The sequence below is a fragment of the Salmo salar genome, chromosome 29 (assembly GCF_965601325.2).
Source record: "Salmo salar chromosome 29, fSalSal1, whole genome shotgun sequence".
In the NCBI taxonomy this organism is placed as follows: Eukaryota; Metazoa; Chordata; class Actinopteri; order Salmoniformes; family Salmonidae; genus Salmo; species Salmo salar.
The window spans coordinates 44365885-44384171 of NC_138319.1; the positions used below are offsets into that span (position 1 = coordinate 44365885).

The 18287-nt window shown below is 43.6% G+C and overlaps 1 protein-coding gene across 1 annotated transcript in view; it reads right to left on the bottom strand.

The window, feature by feature from the left end:
- ptchd1 (patched domain containing 1) overlaps window positions 1-18287 on the bottom strand; it is a 65439-nt gene that overhangs the window by 23657 nt on the left and 23495 nt on the right. The window contains exons 5-7 of the mRNA XM_045710973.2: window positions 15152-15382; window positions 12928-13160; window positions 12607-12845 (exon numbers count right to left, since the gene is read on the bottom strand). Of these exons, the coding sequence (XP_045566929.1) occupies window positions 12607-12845; window positions 12928-13160; window positions 15152-15382 (703 nt within the window). The remainder of the gene's footprint in view (window positions 1-12606; window positions 12846-12927; window positions 13161-15151; window positions 15383-18287) is intronic.

The following is an 18287-nucleotide window of genomic DNA, read 5'->3' on the forward strand; positions in this document are numbered from 1 at the left end:
AACACAACTCCAACACCATCATTAAGTTTGCTGATGACACAACAGTGGTAGGCCAGATCACCATCAACAATGAGACGGCCTATAGGGAGGAGGTCAGAGAACTGGCAGTGTGGTGCCAGGACAACAAAAACATTTCCCCCTCAAGAGACTGAAAAGATTTGGCATGGGTCCCCAGATCCTCAAAAGGTTCTACAGCTGCACCATCGAGAGCATCCTGACCGGTTGCATCACCGCCTGGTATGGCAACTGCTCGGCATCTGACCGTAAGGCACTACAGAGGGTAGTGCGAATGGCCCAGTACATCACTGAGGCCAAGCTTCCTGCCATCCAGTGTCAGAGGTAAGCCTCGAAAATTGTCAGAGACTTCAGTCAACCATGTTATATACTATTTTCTCTGCTACCACATGGCAAGCGGTACCGGAGCGCCAAGTCTAGGTCCAAAAGGCTCCTCAACAGCTTCTACCCCTAAGCCATAAGACTGCTGAACAATTCATAAAATTGCCACCGGACAATTTACATTGACCCCCCCCTAACTTTTGTACACAGCTGCTACTAGATGTTTGTTTGTTACCTATGCATAGTAAATCCCCCCCCCCCCCAACAACATGTACAGATTACCTTGCTGTATTCGGCACGTGACAAATACAGTTAGATTTGATTTTGTATGCATGTATCTGCACCTTCGTGTGTGTCTCTTCACAGTCCCTGTTGATCCATAAGGTGTATTTGTGCCTGCTTTTTAAATCTGATTCTACTGCTTGCATCAGTTACCTGATGTGGAATAGAGTTCCATGTAGTCATGGCTCTATGTAGTACTGTGCTCCTCCCATAGTCTGTTCTGGACTTGGGGACTGTGAAGAGACCGCTGGTGGCATGTCTTGTGGGGTATGCATGAGTGTCCGAGCTGTGTACCAGTATTTTAGACAGCTCGGTACATTCAGCTTGTCAACACTTCTTACAAAAACAAGAACAAGTAATGATGAAGTCAATCTCTCTTCCACTTTGAGCCATGAGAGATTGACATGCATGTCATTAATGTTAGCTCTCCGTGTACTTTTAAGGGCCAGCCGTGCTGCCCTGTTCTGATCCAACTGCAATTTTCCCAAATCCATCTTTGTGGAACCTAATCCCCCCGAATGACCACTAGTCATAGTGCAACAAGAACAAGGGCCTGTAGGACCTGCCTTGTTGATAGTGATGTTAAGAAGGCAGAGCATCACTTTATTATAGACTGACTTCTCCCCATCTTAGCTACTACTGCATCAATACGTTTTGACTATGACAGTTTACAATCCAGGGTTACTCCAAGCAGTTTAGTCATCTCAACTTACTCAATTTCCACATTTTTCATTACGAGACGTAGTTGAGGTTTAGTGTTTAGTGAATGATTTGTCCCAAATACAATGCAGTCAGTTTTGGAAATATTTAGGACTCTCTTATTCCTTGCTACCCATTCCGAAACTAACTGCAGCTCTTTGTTAAGTGTTGCAGTCATTTCAGTCGCTGTAGTAGTTGACGTGTATAGTGTTGAGTCATCCGCACACAGACACACTTGCTTTACTCAAAGCATGTCATTAGTAAAGATAGAAAAAAGCAAGGGGGCCTAAACAGCTACCCTGGGGAATTCCTGATTCTACCTGGATTATGTTTGAGAGGCTTCCATTAAAGAACACCCTCTGTGTTCTGTTAAAGAAGTAACTCTTTATCCATATTATAGCAGGGGATGTAAAGCCATAACACATGTTTTTCCAGCAGCAGACTATGTGTAATATATATACCAGGGGCACCTGCTCTTGCTGACTCCATATTCGGGTGTGGAATTCTGTAAGGGGTGCGTAACTGGCTGCAGGGAAGTCAGGCGCAGGAGAGCAGAACTGGGTAATAACCGGAGCAGTTTAGTATGCAAAACCAACGGCATCCAGAACAACAAAATATGGGTACAAAATACCAGTCGCGAACCAGTCAGAAGTGCACATACACTTTACAACAAACAATTCCACACACAGACATGGGGGGAACAGAGGGTTATATACACGACAAGTAATGAGGGAATGTAAACCAGGTGTGTGGGAAAACAAGACAAAACAAATGGAAAATGAAAGGTGGATTGGCGATGGCTAGAAGACCGGTGACGTCGACCGCCGATCGCTGCCCAAACAAGGAGAGGAACCGACTTCGGCGGAAGTCGTGACACTATGATCGATAATGTCAAAAGCTGCACTGAAGACTAACAAGACAGTCCCCCCCCCAATCATTTTATCATCAATTTCTCTCAGCCAATCATCAGTCATTTGTGTAAGTGCTGTGCTTGTTGAGTGTCCTTCCCTATGAGCATGCTGAAAGTCTGTTGTCAATTTGTTTACTGTGAAACAGCATTGTGTCTGGTCAAACACCATTTTTTCCAAAAGTTTACTAAGGGTTGGTAACAGACTGATTGGTTGGTTATTTGAGCCAGTAAATAGGAGTGGCAACCTTGTCCACTATTATCCTAATTTTCCATCCAGATTGTCAGACCCCGGTGGCTTGTCATTGTTGCTAGACAACAATACGTTTTTCACCTCTTCCACACTGACTTTACAGAATTCAAAAGTACAATTCTTGTCTTTCATAATTTGGTCAGATATACTTGGATGTGTAGTGTCAGCGTTTGTTGCTGGCATGTCATCCCTAAGTTTGTTTATCTTGCCAATGAAAAAGTAATTAAAGTAGTTTGCAATATCAGTGGGTTTAGTGATGAATGAACCATCTGATTTAATGAATGAAGGAGCCGAGTTGGCTTTTTTCCCAAAAATTAAATTTAAGGTGCCTCAAAGCTTTTAACTATCATTCTTTCTATAATTTATCTTTGTTTCATAGTATAGTTTATTGTTCATTATTTACTTCAGTCACATGATTTTTGTATTTGCCATACGTTTGCCAAAAGGTATGGCAGACTTATTTGCCATACCTTTTGCCTCATCCCTCTCAACCACACACTTTTTCAATTCCTCATCAATCCACTGGGATTTAACAGTTTTTACAGTCATTTTCTTAATGGGTTCGTGCTTATTAGTAATTGGAATAAGCAATTTCATAAATGTGTCAAGTGCAGCGTCTGGTTGCTCCTCATTACACACCACAGACCAGCACATATTATTTACATATGAATAATAATATCATCAACATATGAATCACTACAAAACGTATTGTATGACCTCTTATACACTATATTAGGCCCAGCCTTTTGGAACTTTGGTTTTCCTAGATATGGCTACTATATTGTGATCACTACATCCTATGGTTTTGGATAGTGCTTTAAAGAACATTTCTGCAACATTAGTAAAGATGTGATCAATACATGTTGATGATTTCATTCCTGTGCTGTTTGTAACTACCCTGGTAGGTTGACTGATAACCTGAACCAGGTTGCAGGCACTGGTAACAGTTTGAAGTTTTTTCTGTAGTGGGCAGCTTGATGAGAGCCAGTCAATATTTAAATCACCCAGAAAATATACTTCTCTGTTGATATCACATACATTATCAAGCATTCACACATATTATCCAGATACTGTTAGCACTTGGTGGTCTATAGCAGCTTCCCACAATAATAGGCTTTAGGTGAGGCAGTTGAACTTTGCTCATGTTATTTATATTGGAGCTGATAGTGCAGGTTGAGCTGCACAAAGTGGTTAGCTAGCTGGCTAGCTGTTAGCTAGCTGTTAGCGTCATCGCTAGCATAACAGACTAGCTAGCTAAATTCTTAACTTCCTTGCTTGCTTGCTTGGCTAATAGTTAGCAAGCAAGCCAAACAAACCAGACAACAGGTTTGATAGGATGTACACAATATATACAAAAGTATGTGGACAGCCCTTCAAATTAGTGGATTTTGCTATTTCAGCCACACCCGTTGCTGACAGGTGTATAAAATCAAGCACACAGCCATGCAATCTCCATAGACAAACATTGGCAGTAGAATGGCCTTACTGAAGAGCTCAGTGACTTCCAATGTGGAACCGTCATAGGATGCCACCTTTCCAACAAGTCAGTTCTTCACATTTCTGCCCTGCTAGAGATGCCCCGGTCAATTGTAAGTGCTGTTATTGTGAAGTGGAAACATCTAGGAGCAACAACGGCTCAGCCACAACGTGGTAGGCCACACAAATCCACAGAACGAGACCTCCGAGTACTGTCCTCGGTTGCAACACTCACTAACGAGATCCAAACTGCCTCTGGAAGCAACGTGAGCACACAAACGGTTCGTTGGGAGCTTCATAAAAAGGGTTTCCATGGCCGAGCAACCACACACAAGCCAAAGATCACCATGCGCAATGCCAAGCATCGGCTGGAGTGGTATAAAGCTCGCCGCCATTGGACTCTGGAGCAGTGGAAACGCGTTCTCTGGAATGATTAATCACACTTCACCATCTGCCAGTCTGAAAGATGAATCTGGGTTTGGCGGATGCCAGGAGAACACTACCTCCCCAGCTGCATAGTGCCAACTGTAATGTTTGGTGGAGGAGGAATAATGGTCTGGGGCTGTTTTTCATGGTTCGGGCTAGGCCCCTTAGTTCCAGTGAAGGGAAATCTTACTGCTACAGCATACAATGACATTGTAGATGATTCTGTGCTTCCAACTTTTTGGCAACAGTTTGGGGAAGGCCCTTTCCTGTTTCATCATGACAATGCCCCTGTGCACAAATTGAGGTCGATACAGAAATGGTTTGTCAAAGTCGGTGTGGAAGAACTTGACTGGCCTGTAAAGAGCCCTGAACTCAAGCCCATTGAACACCTTTGGAATGAATAGGAGCGCCGACTTCGAGCCAGGCCTAATCGCCCAACATCTGTGCCCAACCTCACTAATGCTCTTGTGGCTGAATGGAAGCAAATCCCCGCAGCAATGTTCCAACATCTAGTGGAAATCCTTCTCAGAAGAGCGGAGGCTATAGCAGCAAATGGGGGACCAACTCCATATTAATGTCCATGATTTTGGAGTGAGATGTTTGACGAGCAGGTGTCCAAATACTTTTGGTAATGTAGTGTTACACGGTCCCAAGGCATATGAGCTAACAGCTTATTGAGCAAACAACACAATTATCACAACACATTGTTTTACTATGTGACTCGTTTCAGGAAACTAGGCGTATGTCGTGCGTCACAGGAGAGGCATTTGAACGTAAACATAAATTTTTTATCAAATTGCCTTCAGGAACATATGAACTTTCATGTGCCTTAATAACAAACTCGTATGCCATGCGTAAATATGAATGAAATTATACAATTACGAGCCTAGTTGGTTTAGCCACGGAAAAAGTCAGGAAGCTTCCCGCTAGCCATGATTGGCTGAGATAATGGATGGGCTGGACATGCCGAGAGATAAGTTCAGCTTGGTCTGGCATGTAACATGCTTCTGTCTATAACATGAGCTGCTCAATATGTGTAGATAATATAACATGATGTCTTTTTTGAAAGAAATCACGAAGAACCGCCAAAGTGTTGTTAATAAGGCGCTTTCTGGAGCACCGATTGTGCTGACTCTCGCTGACTCTGAAAATGAATCAGACTATGAGGAAATCCCTGATTTAGATCCCAAAAGAATTCATAGAACCAGACATGGTAGAGTCTTCTGAAACAACGATCAACATTCTTGTCACGGAAGCAGTTGACCGAGTGTAATGTGTGCGCTGGGAGTCAGGAAGCAAGTTCAGGGAGTGAATCGTTTAATAAATAAATTAAAACATAATACAAAACAAGAAACACGAACAACGCACAGACATGAAACTGAAACAATGACGACTAGGGAAGGAACCAAAGGGAGTGACATATAAAGGGCAGGTAATCAAGGAGGTGATGGAGTCCAGGTGAGTGTCATTATGCGCAGATGAGCTTAATGATGGTGACAGGTGTGCGCCATAACGAGTAGCCTGGTGGCCTGGAGGCCAGAGAGGGAGCCCACGTGACACCGAGTTTAGAAGTCAGTGGAATGCCTGGTGGAAGCAGAGTATGATAGCTAAGGAGATGGAGAAAATTCTGCAGTTTGATTGCAAATATGCAGAGGGAGTCGAAAAGAGAACACACAGAAGGCTGTTGTATAAAACACCTGACTACGGATTACATCTTCAAACTAAAGGCAACCATGACAGAGAGGGAGAAGCATTCGTCCATGTATATGGGTAAGAGAGTAAAGCTAGCTACATTCAAATATTATAAGTTTCTAATTTTGTCAGAAAGTATTTTTATTTGAAAGTTAAAGCGTACTTTTAGCTAGCTATCTAAAGTTAGCAGGCTGGCTCGCTAGCTAACGTTACGTGTATGATCTGTGTAGTAATATTGTTTGTATCTCAGAAATCCATTTGCAAACAGCTTTCTGACAGAATTAGAAACGTATAATATCAGAAAATTTAGCTAGCTAGATTCTCTTACACATATACATGGGTGTACGCTTCTCCCTCTCTGTCACGGAGTCACGGATGCGAAAAAAAGTACGGGAAAAAAATGTATGAAATGTTTGCATTCACTACTGTAAGTCGCTCTGGATAAGAGCGTCTGCTAAATGACTAAAATGTAAATGTAAAAATGGATGCCATGGTTGCCGTGGTTGCCCTTAATTTGAAGATGTAATCCGTAGTCAGGTGTTTTACACAACAGTGTTCTCTTTTCGATTCCCTCCGCATATTTCCAATCAAAGTGCAGAATTATAGCCAAATGTTGCCTAGCTAGCTAACATTGAACCTAGTTGGTTAGCTTTAGCTACCTGCAGATTCAAGCATGGTGACTAGCTATTACAATCAGTTTGTATTGCTAGTAGTATATGGGTTGTTGATGCGTTGAAGACAACTTGGAACTCCAACTAGGAAAAATCGTTTTAACTGTCATTCAACTCGGAATTCCAACTTGGGAACTCGGCCTCTTTCAAGAGCCCAGACTTTCCGACCTGAAGATCACTGACGCCATGATTTGACCTCATATTTTTTCAAGTTCCCTGTTGTTTTGAAAGCACCTTTAGGCTCATTGTTTAGCTAGCTAGCTAGCTACATGTCTAAACAAAAGATTCTTCACCAGATGACGACATGACCCATCAAGTTAGCCAGGTGTGTCTGGGGGTGATTATGGCCATCTATTGCATTTGATGAACATGTGTAGATGTCTAGACAACAGCTAGATGTGGCTGCGGCGTGGTTATAGCCATCAATTTAGACAAGTGCGTCGGGTAAGAGTCACCTAATAATAATACAATATTTATACAATATTTATCTGGACACTTACTATTTCTGATATTGCTACTATGCAAATATGCAAGTAACCAATGTACTGTACCGTTTACACCTTCTGTATCCTGTGCATGTGACAAATAAACATTGATTTCATTTGATATAGTGTGTGTTTACCAGAGACGGTATGTGAAGAAGAAAATTACATGCACCAAGTCAGATTAGGATATAGGCCAAGGACTAGATAGAGTGTATTTTTTCTACTACTTTCCCCACTTTTAGTCTTGAAATCTTTGGTTGTTTACTACACTACCTTACTCTGTTTAGTACATGGCCTCACATGTGAATCCTTAAAGAGATGAGGGGCTCTTAAGAGAGTGTGAACAATGCTGAATGGGTGTAGACAAAGAAGAGCTCTCCAGAAGGTGTCCCAAATATTCAAGGGGCCATTTTCTCAAAAGTGGGGTGAGAAGTTCATCAACTTTCAAAGCAGAATTACTTTCCCATTGTTCCTCAACTGTAGAGTATGATATACCATTTTGTAGCGGAGTCTCTACTGTTATCCAATGTAAAAAAAAAAACACAATTTGAAATGTTCCTACATAAGACCGAATCGAGCACCGTCGGTCACATATGGCTTTTATCCTGGCTTGGCTTCCCCAGTGATTTTACCCACGCACTGCTACTGTGTGTGTGCTGGGGGAGGTGTGGGGGGGGCAGATGGCTTTCACCTCTGTGGTTGCCATGGCACCTGTGACTCATCAGTGACACTGACCCCCTCCTTCTGTGAAGCTCTGAGATAATCTCTTCTCTCTCTCTGTGTGTGTGTGTGTGTGTGTGTGTGTGTGTGTGTGTGTGTGTGTGTGTGTGTGTGTGTGTGTGCGTGTGTGTGTGTGTGTGTGTGTAGGATTATGATAATGTTTTTTACTACTACAAATCTAGGTGGCCTATCAGACATTATCCTGTCTCTGACCATCCTATCAGACATTATCCTGTCTCTGACCATCCTAGCAGACATTATCCTGTCTCTGACCATCCTAGCAGACATTATCCTGTCTCTGACCATCCTAGCAGACATTATCCTGTCTCTGACCCTCCTAGCAGACATTATCCTGTCTCTGACCCTCCTATCAGACATTATCCTGTCTCTGACCATCCTATAAGACATTATCCTGTCTCTGACCATCCTAGCAGACATTATCCTGTCTCTGACCATCCTAGCAGACATTATCCTGTCTCTGACCATCCTATCAGACATTATCCTGTATCTGACCATCTTAGCAGACATTATCCTGTCTCTGACCATCCTATCAGACATTATCCTGTCTCTGACCATCCTATCAGACATTATCCTGTCTCTGACCATCCTAGCAGACATTATCCTGTCTCTGACCCTCCTATCAGACATTATCCTGTCTCTGACCATCCTATCAGACATTATCCTGTCTGTGACCATCCTAGCAGACATTATCCTGTCTCTGAATATCCTATCAGACATTATCCTGTCTCTGACCATCCTATCAGACATTATCCTGTCTCTGACCATCCTAGCAGACATTATCCTGTGTGGCTCAGTCGGTAGCCCAAGCTGCTTGGAAAGACAATATTGTGGATTTGATTCCCACTGGAGCCACCCATATGAAAATTTATGCACACACTACTGTCACTTTGGATAAAAATCAGAGAGAGACAGGGGAGCAAGGGAGAAGAGAGGTGGACGAAAGGGAGAGTAGTGGGGAAGTAGACTGCCAGGGTCTTAGATTTACTGTAGTCTGAACCTCGCCCTCTCTCTAAGAGCTGTGTATTGTAAAGCAGTACAGTAAGTGTTTGTAGGGAGGTGCTCAGGGGTGGAAGGGACTGGAAGCTTCCATCGTCACAATGTATTCATAGGGTTAGACAAAAACTAAACATCCTCTGTCTGTCTCTATATTTATCAGGAATACAGTCTATGTTTGAGACACACACACACGCACGCACAAACACACATATACAAGCACATGCTCACTGTAATTAGTGTCATGTGTGGGAGGAGCGCTGCTGTTGGGACTGAAATAACAGAGGACATACGGAGAGAGAGAAAGAGAGAGAGAGAGAAATAGAGAGAGAGAGAGAAAGAGAAAGAGAGAGAGTAATGACACACACCAACAGCTTAAGTGGGGTCTGGGAAAAGAACGTAAAAAAATAGAGATGAGGAGAGAGAAAGAGAGATAAGGAGAGAGAGAAATGAGGAGAGAGAGATGAGGAGAGAGAGAGAGATGAGGAGAAAGAGATGAGGAGAGAGAGAGAGAGGGAGAGAGAGAGAGAGAGAGAGGATGAGGGAGAGGAGAGAGAGAGAGAGAGAGAGAGAGATGAGGAGGAGAGAGAGAGATGAGGAGAGAGAGAGATGAGGAGAGAGAGGAGAGATGAGGAGAGAGAGAGAGATGAGGAGAGGAGAGATTAGGAGAGAGAGAGAGATAAGGGAGAGAGAGATGAGGAGAGAGAGAGAGATGAGGAGAGAGAGAGAGATGAGGAGAGAGAGAGAGATGAGGGAGAGAGAGAGATAGAGAGAGGGAGAGATGAGGAGAGAGAGAGAGATGGAGGAGAGAGAGAGAGATAGAGAGATGAGGGAGAGAGAGAGAGAGAGATGAGAAGAGAGAGATGAGGAGAGAGAGAGAGAGAGAGAGAGAGATGCAGAGAGAGAGATGAAGAGAGAGAGAGATGAGGAGAGAGAGAGAGAGAGAGAGAGAGGAGAGAGATGAGAAGAGAGAGATGAGGAGAGAGAGAGATGGAGAGAGAGAGAGATGAGGAGAGGAGAGAGAGAGATAGAGAGAGATGAGGAGAGAGAGATAGAGAGAGAGATGGAGAGAGAGAGATGAGGAGAGAGAGATGATGAGAGAGTGTTACACCCTGATCTGTTTGTCTTTGTGCTGGTCTCCACCCCCTCCAGGTGTCGCCCATCTTCCTCATTATCCACTGTGTATTTATACGTGTGTTCTCTGTTGCCAGTTCGTCTTGTCAGGTCTTGCCAGCTTGTTTTCCCATCTCCCTGCTTTCTCAAGTTATGTTTCCTAGTTTCCCCGGTTCTGACTATTCTTCCTGCCCTGACGCTGAGCCTGCCTGCCATTCTGTATCTCCCTGACTCTGACCAGTTTACAAACCTCTGACTGTCCTGACCCCGAGCCTGCCTGCTGTTCAATACCTTATTGACTCTGCCCTGGATTACAGACCTCTGCCTTCCTTTGACATGTCTTTTGCCTGCCCCCTGTTTGGGTCAATACAGATCTGTGACTCTAGCTGTCTGCATTTGGGTCTTATCCTGAGTTCAGATAGATAGATAGATAGATAGATAGATAGATAGATAGATAGATAGATAGATAGATAGATAGATAGATAGATAGATAGATAGATAGATAGATAGATAGATAGATAGATAGATAGATAGATAGATAGATAGATAGATAGATAGATAGATAGATAGATAGATAGATAGATAGATAGATAGATAGATAGATAGATAGATAGATAGATAGATAGATAGATAGATAGATAGATAGAGAGAGTACCCCCAGGTAGGTAGGTAGTTATAACTCACCCAGCACTATATATATATATAAATAAAGTGAGTTATAAATATATATATATATATATATATATATATATTTATATATATTTATAACATATATATATATGTTGTTTTTATTTCACCTTTATTTAACCAGGTAGGCCAGTTGAGAACAAGTTCTCATTTACAACTGCGACCTGGCCAAGATGAAGCAAAGCAGTGCGACAAAAACAACAACACAGAGTTACACATAAACAAACGTACAGTCAATAACACAATAGAAAAGTCTATGTACAGTGTGTGCAAATGTAGCAAGATTAGGGAGGTAGGGCAATAAATAGGCCATAGTGGCGAAATAATTACAATTTAGCATTAACATTTGAGTGATAGATGTGCAGATGATGATGTGCAAGTAGAGATACTGGGGTGCAAAAGAGCAAAAATAAATAACAATATGGGGATGAGGTAGTTGTATGGGCTATTTACAGATGGGCTGTGTACTGGTACAGTGATCGGTAAGCTGCTCTGACAGCTGATGCTTAAAGTTAGTGAGGGAGATATAAGACTCCAGCTTCAGTGATTTTTACAATTCGTTCCAGTCATTGGCAGCAGAGAACTGTAAGGAAAGGCGGCCAAAGGAGGAGCTGGCTTTGGGGATGACCAGTGAAATATACCTGCTGGAGCGCGTGCTACGGGTGGGTGATGCTATGGTGACCAGTGAGCTGAGATAAGGTGGGGCTTTACCTAGCAAAGACTTCTAGATGACCTGGAGCCAGTGGGTTTGCATACAGGTCGCAGTGGTGGGTAGTATATGGGGCTTTGGTGACAAAACAGATGGCACTGTGATAGACTACATCCAATTTGCTGAGTAGAGTGTTGGAGGCTATTTTGTAAATGACATCGCCGAAGTCAAGGATCGGTAGGATAGTCAGTTTTACGAGGGTATGTTTGGCAGCGTGAGTGAAGGAGGCTTTGTTGCGAAATAGGAAGCCAATTCTAGATTTAATTTTGGATTGGAGATGCTTATTGTGAGTCTGGAAGGAGAGTTTACGGTCTAGCCAGACACATAGGTATTTGTAGTTGTCCACATATTCTAAGTCAGAACCGTCCAGAGTAGTGATGCTAGTCGGGCGGGCGGGTGCGGGCAACGATCGGTTGAAAAGCATGCATTTAGTTTTACTAGCGTTTAAGAACAGTTAGAGTGGTGGAGCACTATGAATGGTACCCCCAGGTAGATAGGTAATTATAACTCACCCAGCACCATGAATGGTACCCCCTGGTAGACAGGTAATTATAACTCACCCAGCAGTATGAATGGTACCCCCAGGTAGATAGGTAATTATAACTCACCCAGCAGTATGAATGGTACCCCCAGGTAGATAGGTAATTATAACTCACCCAGCAGTATGAATGGTACCCCCAGGTAGATAGGTAGTCATAACTCACCCAGCAGTATGAATGGTACCCCCAGGTAGATAGGTAGTCATAACTCACCCAGCAGTATGAATGGTACCCCCAGGTAGATAGGTAATTATAACTCACCCAGCACCATGAATGGTACCCCCTGGTAGACAGGTAATTATAACTCACCCAGCAGTATGAATGGTACCCCCAGGTAGATAGGTAATTATAACTCACCCAGCAGTATGAATGGTACCCCCAGGTAGATAGGTAATTATAACTCACCCAGCACCATGAATGGTACCCCCAGGTAGATAGGTAGTCATAACTCACCCAGCAGTATGAATGGTACCCCCAGGTAGATAGGTAGTCATAACTCACCCAGCAGTATGAATGGTACCCCCAGGTAGATAGGTAATTATAACTCACCCAGCAGTATGAATGGTACCCCCTGGTAGACAGGTAATTATAACTCACCCAGCAGTATGAATGGTACCCCCAGGTAGGTTGAGTTGTAAGTGGTTCCAGTCAGGTTAAGGATGCCAGCAGCAGTGAGACCAGAAAGAGCGATAGACAGCAGAGCCAAAAGCCCTAGCCAGGGTTTAGCTCTCACACAGTCCCTCATTGAACAACAGCCCACGGCTAACACCAAACACACACATACACTGGCCAGCAGGGGGCGCCGAGCCAGCACTGACGACGCCTGGAAGTCTGTCCTGGGGGGAGAGAGGGCTGAGTTAGAGGGGTAGCGAGAAGAGAGAGAGACACACACACACACACACATATGCACACACACACCTTAGAGAGGATGAAGTGAAGGGGTATAAGCTCAGTTCAGGGTGTCCCGCTCCAAACTGGCCCAGCTCGCCACAGAACGCCTGCTCCCATTGGCTAGCCACCCTGTCCGTCAGGGCGCCGCGAGCCTGCAGGTAGTAGGTCAGCTGCAGAGCCCTAGCGCTCCGGACTCCCTGGCCTCGACCAGACACACCCCCTGGACCCTGTACTGCAGGCCCCGCCCCCCACGCCTGCACCTGGAAAAGAAGAAAGGCTGCGTCTAAAGAAGGGAAAGGTCACCTGAGGGCGGTAGTAAGGGCCAGTAAAGGGTTGTTCGCAGAAGAAAGGCTGCGTTTATAGGTTGCAAAATTCATATAAACTTTCCCAAAAAGGGATATCCTAAGAAACAGGTTTGAGGAGTTAGCGAGGTAACTGAGGAGAGAGCCAGGTACATTTCTATGGCAACAAGTCATTCAGAACTATCCTGCTCGGGTGCAGGCTAACTCAGGGCTAACTCAGGGCTAATTCAGGGCTAATTCAGGGTTAACTCAGAGCTAACTCAGGGCTAATTCAGGGCTAACTCAGGGCTAATTCAGGGCTAACTCAGAGCTAACACAGAGCTAACTCAGGGCTAATTCAGGGCTAATTCAGGGTTAACTCAGAGCTAACTCAGGGCTAACTCAGGGCTAACTCAGGGCTAACTCAGAGCTAACACAGAGCTAACTCAGGGCTAACTCAGGGCTAACTCAGAGCTAACTCAGGGCTAACTCAGGGCTAACTCAGGGCTAACTCCATTTATCCTGAATTACTGTAAGTGTCTGAGCCACGAGTTGAGGACCAATGAAATTAGATTCTCTCCCTCTAGCAATGATTGTGTCATCATCCCCTTCATTTGAGGAAGACTACTGATTCAATATTTTACTAATCAAATGTTTTTTTTTGTGTGTAAAAAAAGTCATTAAAATATGTATCACATGACACATTAAGTAAGGACAACATTTGCTTTCCAAACTGAATGTTTTTCTCGCAATTATATTTTCACATTTGTTAAAGGCAAACTAACAGCCGTAACCATAGACACCAGTTCCCATTCAAGCCAGGACTGGCAGATATTACTAGTGAACCCATGAGTTTAACAGTTAAATTCTCAGGTTTAGAGGTTCCAAAACCCTTCTATGGATTATATGTCTATGGCCACAACGCAACAAGCTGTTCCACAGATAGGAGTGATTGGTGTGCTTATCAATGCACAAGCACCTTTTTCCCCACTCCTAAGACGGCAATAACAACAAGTACTAAAATAAAAGCACTTCTAAAAGTCTATTTCACTCAATAACCTGCTGAATTTGCAAGATCATTTTCTTTCATTTTGATTTCAGCACAAATTAAAATGTGGCACTGACTCAGCCATGGATTGATGTTTCAGCATAGTGTCCATGAAGAGCGTTCGAATAGCCATGTGTGACATGAAGGCAAAGTTACAAGCCTGCTAGAGTTAGAGGCAGGAGGACGAGCCATATCCACCGGTGTAGTACTTGGATGGAATGTGAAGTTAACTGAAGCTGGTTAGCTTTAGAAAACCCTGAGTATCTTTCTTTGTAAAGATACCCCTCGAATTGTCCAGAAATCCTGGTTGGAAGACTTATTTCCTGCTCATTCCCTTCTGATTCTAGAAATCTTCCAACTTGGATTTGAGGAAAACCTGGGAACTTTGGGGAAAGTTGCCAGAATTGTACAACTCTAATCTCAAATCAGAAGCAATACACACTCATCCTAACAGGTGACCAATGAAAATACACAGTACACACTCATCCTAACAGGTGACCAATGAAAATACACAGTACACACTCATCCTAACAGGTGACCAATGAAAATACACAGTACACACTCATCCTAACAGGTGACCAATGAAAATACACAGTACACAGTCATCCTAACAGGTGACCAATGAAAATACACAGTACACACTCATCCTAACTGGTGACCAATGAAAATACACAGTACACACTCATCCTAACAGGTGACCAATGAAAATACACAGTACACACCCATCCTAACTGGTGACCAATGAAAATACACAGTACACACTCATCCTAACTGGTGACCAATGAAAATACACAGTACACACTCATCCTAACAGGTGACCAATGAAAATACACAGTACACACCCATCCTAACTGGTGACCAATGAAAATACACAGTACACACTCATCCTAACTGGTGACCAATGAAAATATACAGTACACACCCCTCCTAACTGGTGACCAATGTAGGCCATCCGCCCGTCAGCCAGACGTGTGATTGGGTAGCGCAGAGGAAGGGAAGAACGGTTAGCGAAGCGCGCTGATTGGCTGTCCTCCAGGGCTCGGATGATGTCATCGATGATGCAGGTATTCTTGTCGTCGAGAAGACAGAGGTGGGAGAAAGAGTAGTTGAAGCCCAACACTGGAACCTGGAGCTGAACGACAGCACGATGGAGCTGAAGAGAGAGAGAATTCTTTATTTCTGTGTTTCTCTTTACCAATCCATTCAATCAGTAGCGATGTCACTGCCTTTACACAGGAAACAAGCCTGTTATTTTGGAACATGGAAGTACCTGTATGCATATAATATACAGTGCATTCAGAGAATATTCAGACCCCTTGACTTTCTCCACATTTTGTTATGTCACAGCATAACTCTAAAATGTATTAAATCGTTATTTTCCCATCATTAATCTACACACAATACCCCATAATGACATCACAATACCCCATAATGGCATCACAATACCTCATAATGACATCACAATACCCCATAATGACAAAGCAAAAACAGGTTTTTAGAAATGTGTACACCTTTATTAAAACTGAAATATCACATTTACTTAAGTATTCAGACCCTTTACTCAGTACTTTGTTGAAGCACCTTTGGCAGCGATTACAGCCTCAAGTCTTATTTGGTATGACGCTACAAGCTTAGCACACCTGTATTTTGGGGATTTCTCCCATTCTTCTCTGCAGATCCTCTCAAGCTCTGTCAGGTTGAATGGGGAGTGTCGCAGCACAGCTATTTTCAGATCTCTCCAGAGATGTTCGATCAGGTTCAAGTCTGGGCTCTGGCTAGGAAACTCAAGGACATTCAGAGACTTGTCCCAAAGCCGCTCCTGCATTGTCTTGGCTGTGTGCTTAGGGTCGTTGTCCTGCTGGAAGGTGAACCGTCGCCCCATTCTGAGGTCCCGAGCATTCTGGAGCAGGTTTTCATCGAGGATCTCTGTACTTTGCTCCATTCATCTTTCCCTCATTCCTGACTTGTCTCCCAGTCCCTGCTGCTGAAAAACATCCCCACAGCATGATGCTGCCACCACCATGACTTCACCGTACGGATGGTGCCAGGTTTCCTCCAGCACGTGACACTTGGCATTCAGGCCAAACAGTTCAATCTTGGTTTCATCAGACCAGAGAATCTTGTTTCTCATGGTCAGAGTCTTTTAGGTGCCTTTTGGCAATCTCCAAGCAGGCTGTCATGTGCCTTTTACTGAGGAGTGGCTACCGTCTGGCTACTCTACCATAAAGGCCTAATTGGTGGAGTGCTGCAGAGAAGGTTGTCCTTCTGGAAGGTTCTCCCATCTCCACGGAGGAACACTAGAGCTCTGTCAGAGTGACCATTGGGTTCTTGGTCACCTCCCTGACCAAGGCCCTTCTCCCCCGATTGCTCAGTTTGGCCGGGCAGCCAGCTCTAGGGAGAGTCTTGGGGGTTCCAAACTTCTTTGATTTAAGAATTATCGAGGCCACTGTGTTCTTGGGGACCTTCAATGCTGCAGAAATGTTTTGGTACCCTTCCCCAGATCTGTGCCTCGACACAATCCTGTCTCTGAGCTCTACGGACAATTCCTTCGACCTCATGGCTTGTTTTTTTTTCTCTGACATGCACTGTCAAAAGTGAGACCTTATATAGACAGGTGTGTGTCTTTCCAAATCATTTCCAATCAATTGAATTTATCACAGGTGGACTCCAATCAAGTTGTAGAAACATCTCAAGGATGATCAATGGAAACAGAATGCACCTGAGCTCAATTTTGAGTCTCATAGCAAAGTGTCAGAATACTTAAGGTATTTCTGTTAATTAAAAAAATATATATATGCAAACATTTCTGAAAAACTGTTTTCGCTCTGTCATTATGGGGTATTGTTTGTAGATTGATGAGGGAAAAAAAAGTATTTAATACATTTTATAACATGGCTGTAAAAAAAATTGAAAAAAGGGAAGGGGGCTGAATACTTTCTGAATGCACTGTATGCACCTATACTATAATCTACCTACTGCCATATGTACCTGTATGTATATAATTATGTTCCTATAATAATACTGTTTGTATATGTCCAATAATACAGTATAAACACTGTATTGGGAGAAGTATCCACAGATTAGGAAGCATTCTGTTCTGTTTCCATTGCAAGAAGACAATAGGGATCATGTGCGTGGTTAGTTACTAGGAAACAGCGATGCCATTCACAGTGTGTGGGCGGAGTTATCACACACCTTGGAATGCTGCATCTACCAGCGCTTGTGTATGGTCACTAGACTACCCATTACATACCATACCTCACCCTCAACAACAGAGCTTTAAAACCTAATATTGATCAAATTTGTAAACAATGTGTTGTTACTGACTGGATATAAATCAAATCAAATGTTATTTGTCACATGCGCCAAATACAACAGGTGTAGACCTTACAGTGAAATGCTTACTTACAAGCCCTTAACCAACAATAGAGATTTATGAACATACCTACAAAAAGGTAAGAGATAAGAATAAATAATTAAAGAGCAGCAGTAAATAACAATAGCGGGGATATATACAGGGGGTACCGGTGTCGAGGTAATATGTACATGTAGGTAGAGTTAAAGTGACTATGCATAGATAATAACAGAGTAGCAGCAGCGTAGAAGAGGGGGGGGGGCAATGCAAATAGTCTGGGTAGCCATTTGATTAGCTGTTCAGGAGTCGTATGGCTTGGGGGTAGAAGCTATTTAAAAGCCTCTTTGACCTAGACTTGGCGATCTGGTACCGCTTGCGGTAGCAGAGAGAACAGTCTATGACTGGGGTGGCTGGAGTCTAACAATGTTTATGGCATTCGTCTGACACCGCCTGGTATAGAGGTACTGGATGGCAGGAAGCTTGGCCCCGGTGATGTACTGGGCCGTACGCAATACCCTCTGTAGTGCCTTGCGGTCGGAAGCCGAGCAGTTGCCATACCAGGTAGTGATGCAACCCATCAGGATGCTCTCGATGGCGCAGCTGTAAAAACTTTTGAGCATCTGAGGACCCATGTCAAATCTTTTCAGTCTCCTGAGGGGGAATAGGTTTTGTCGTGCCCTCTTCACGCCTGTCTTGGTGTGCT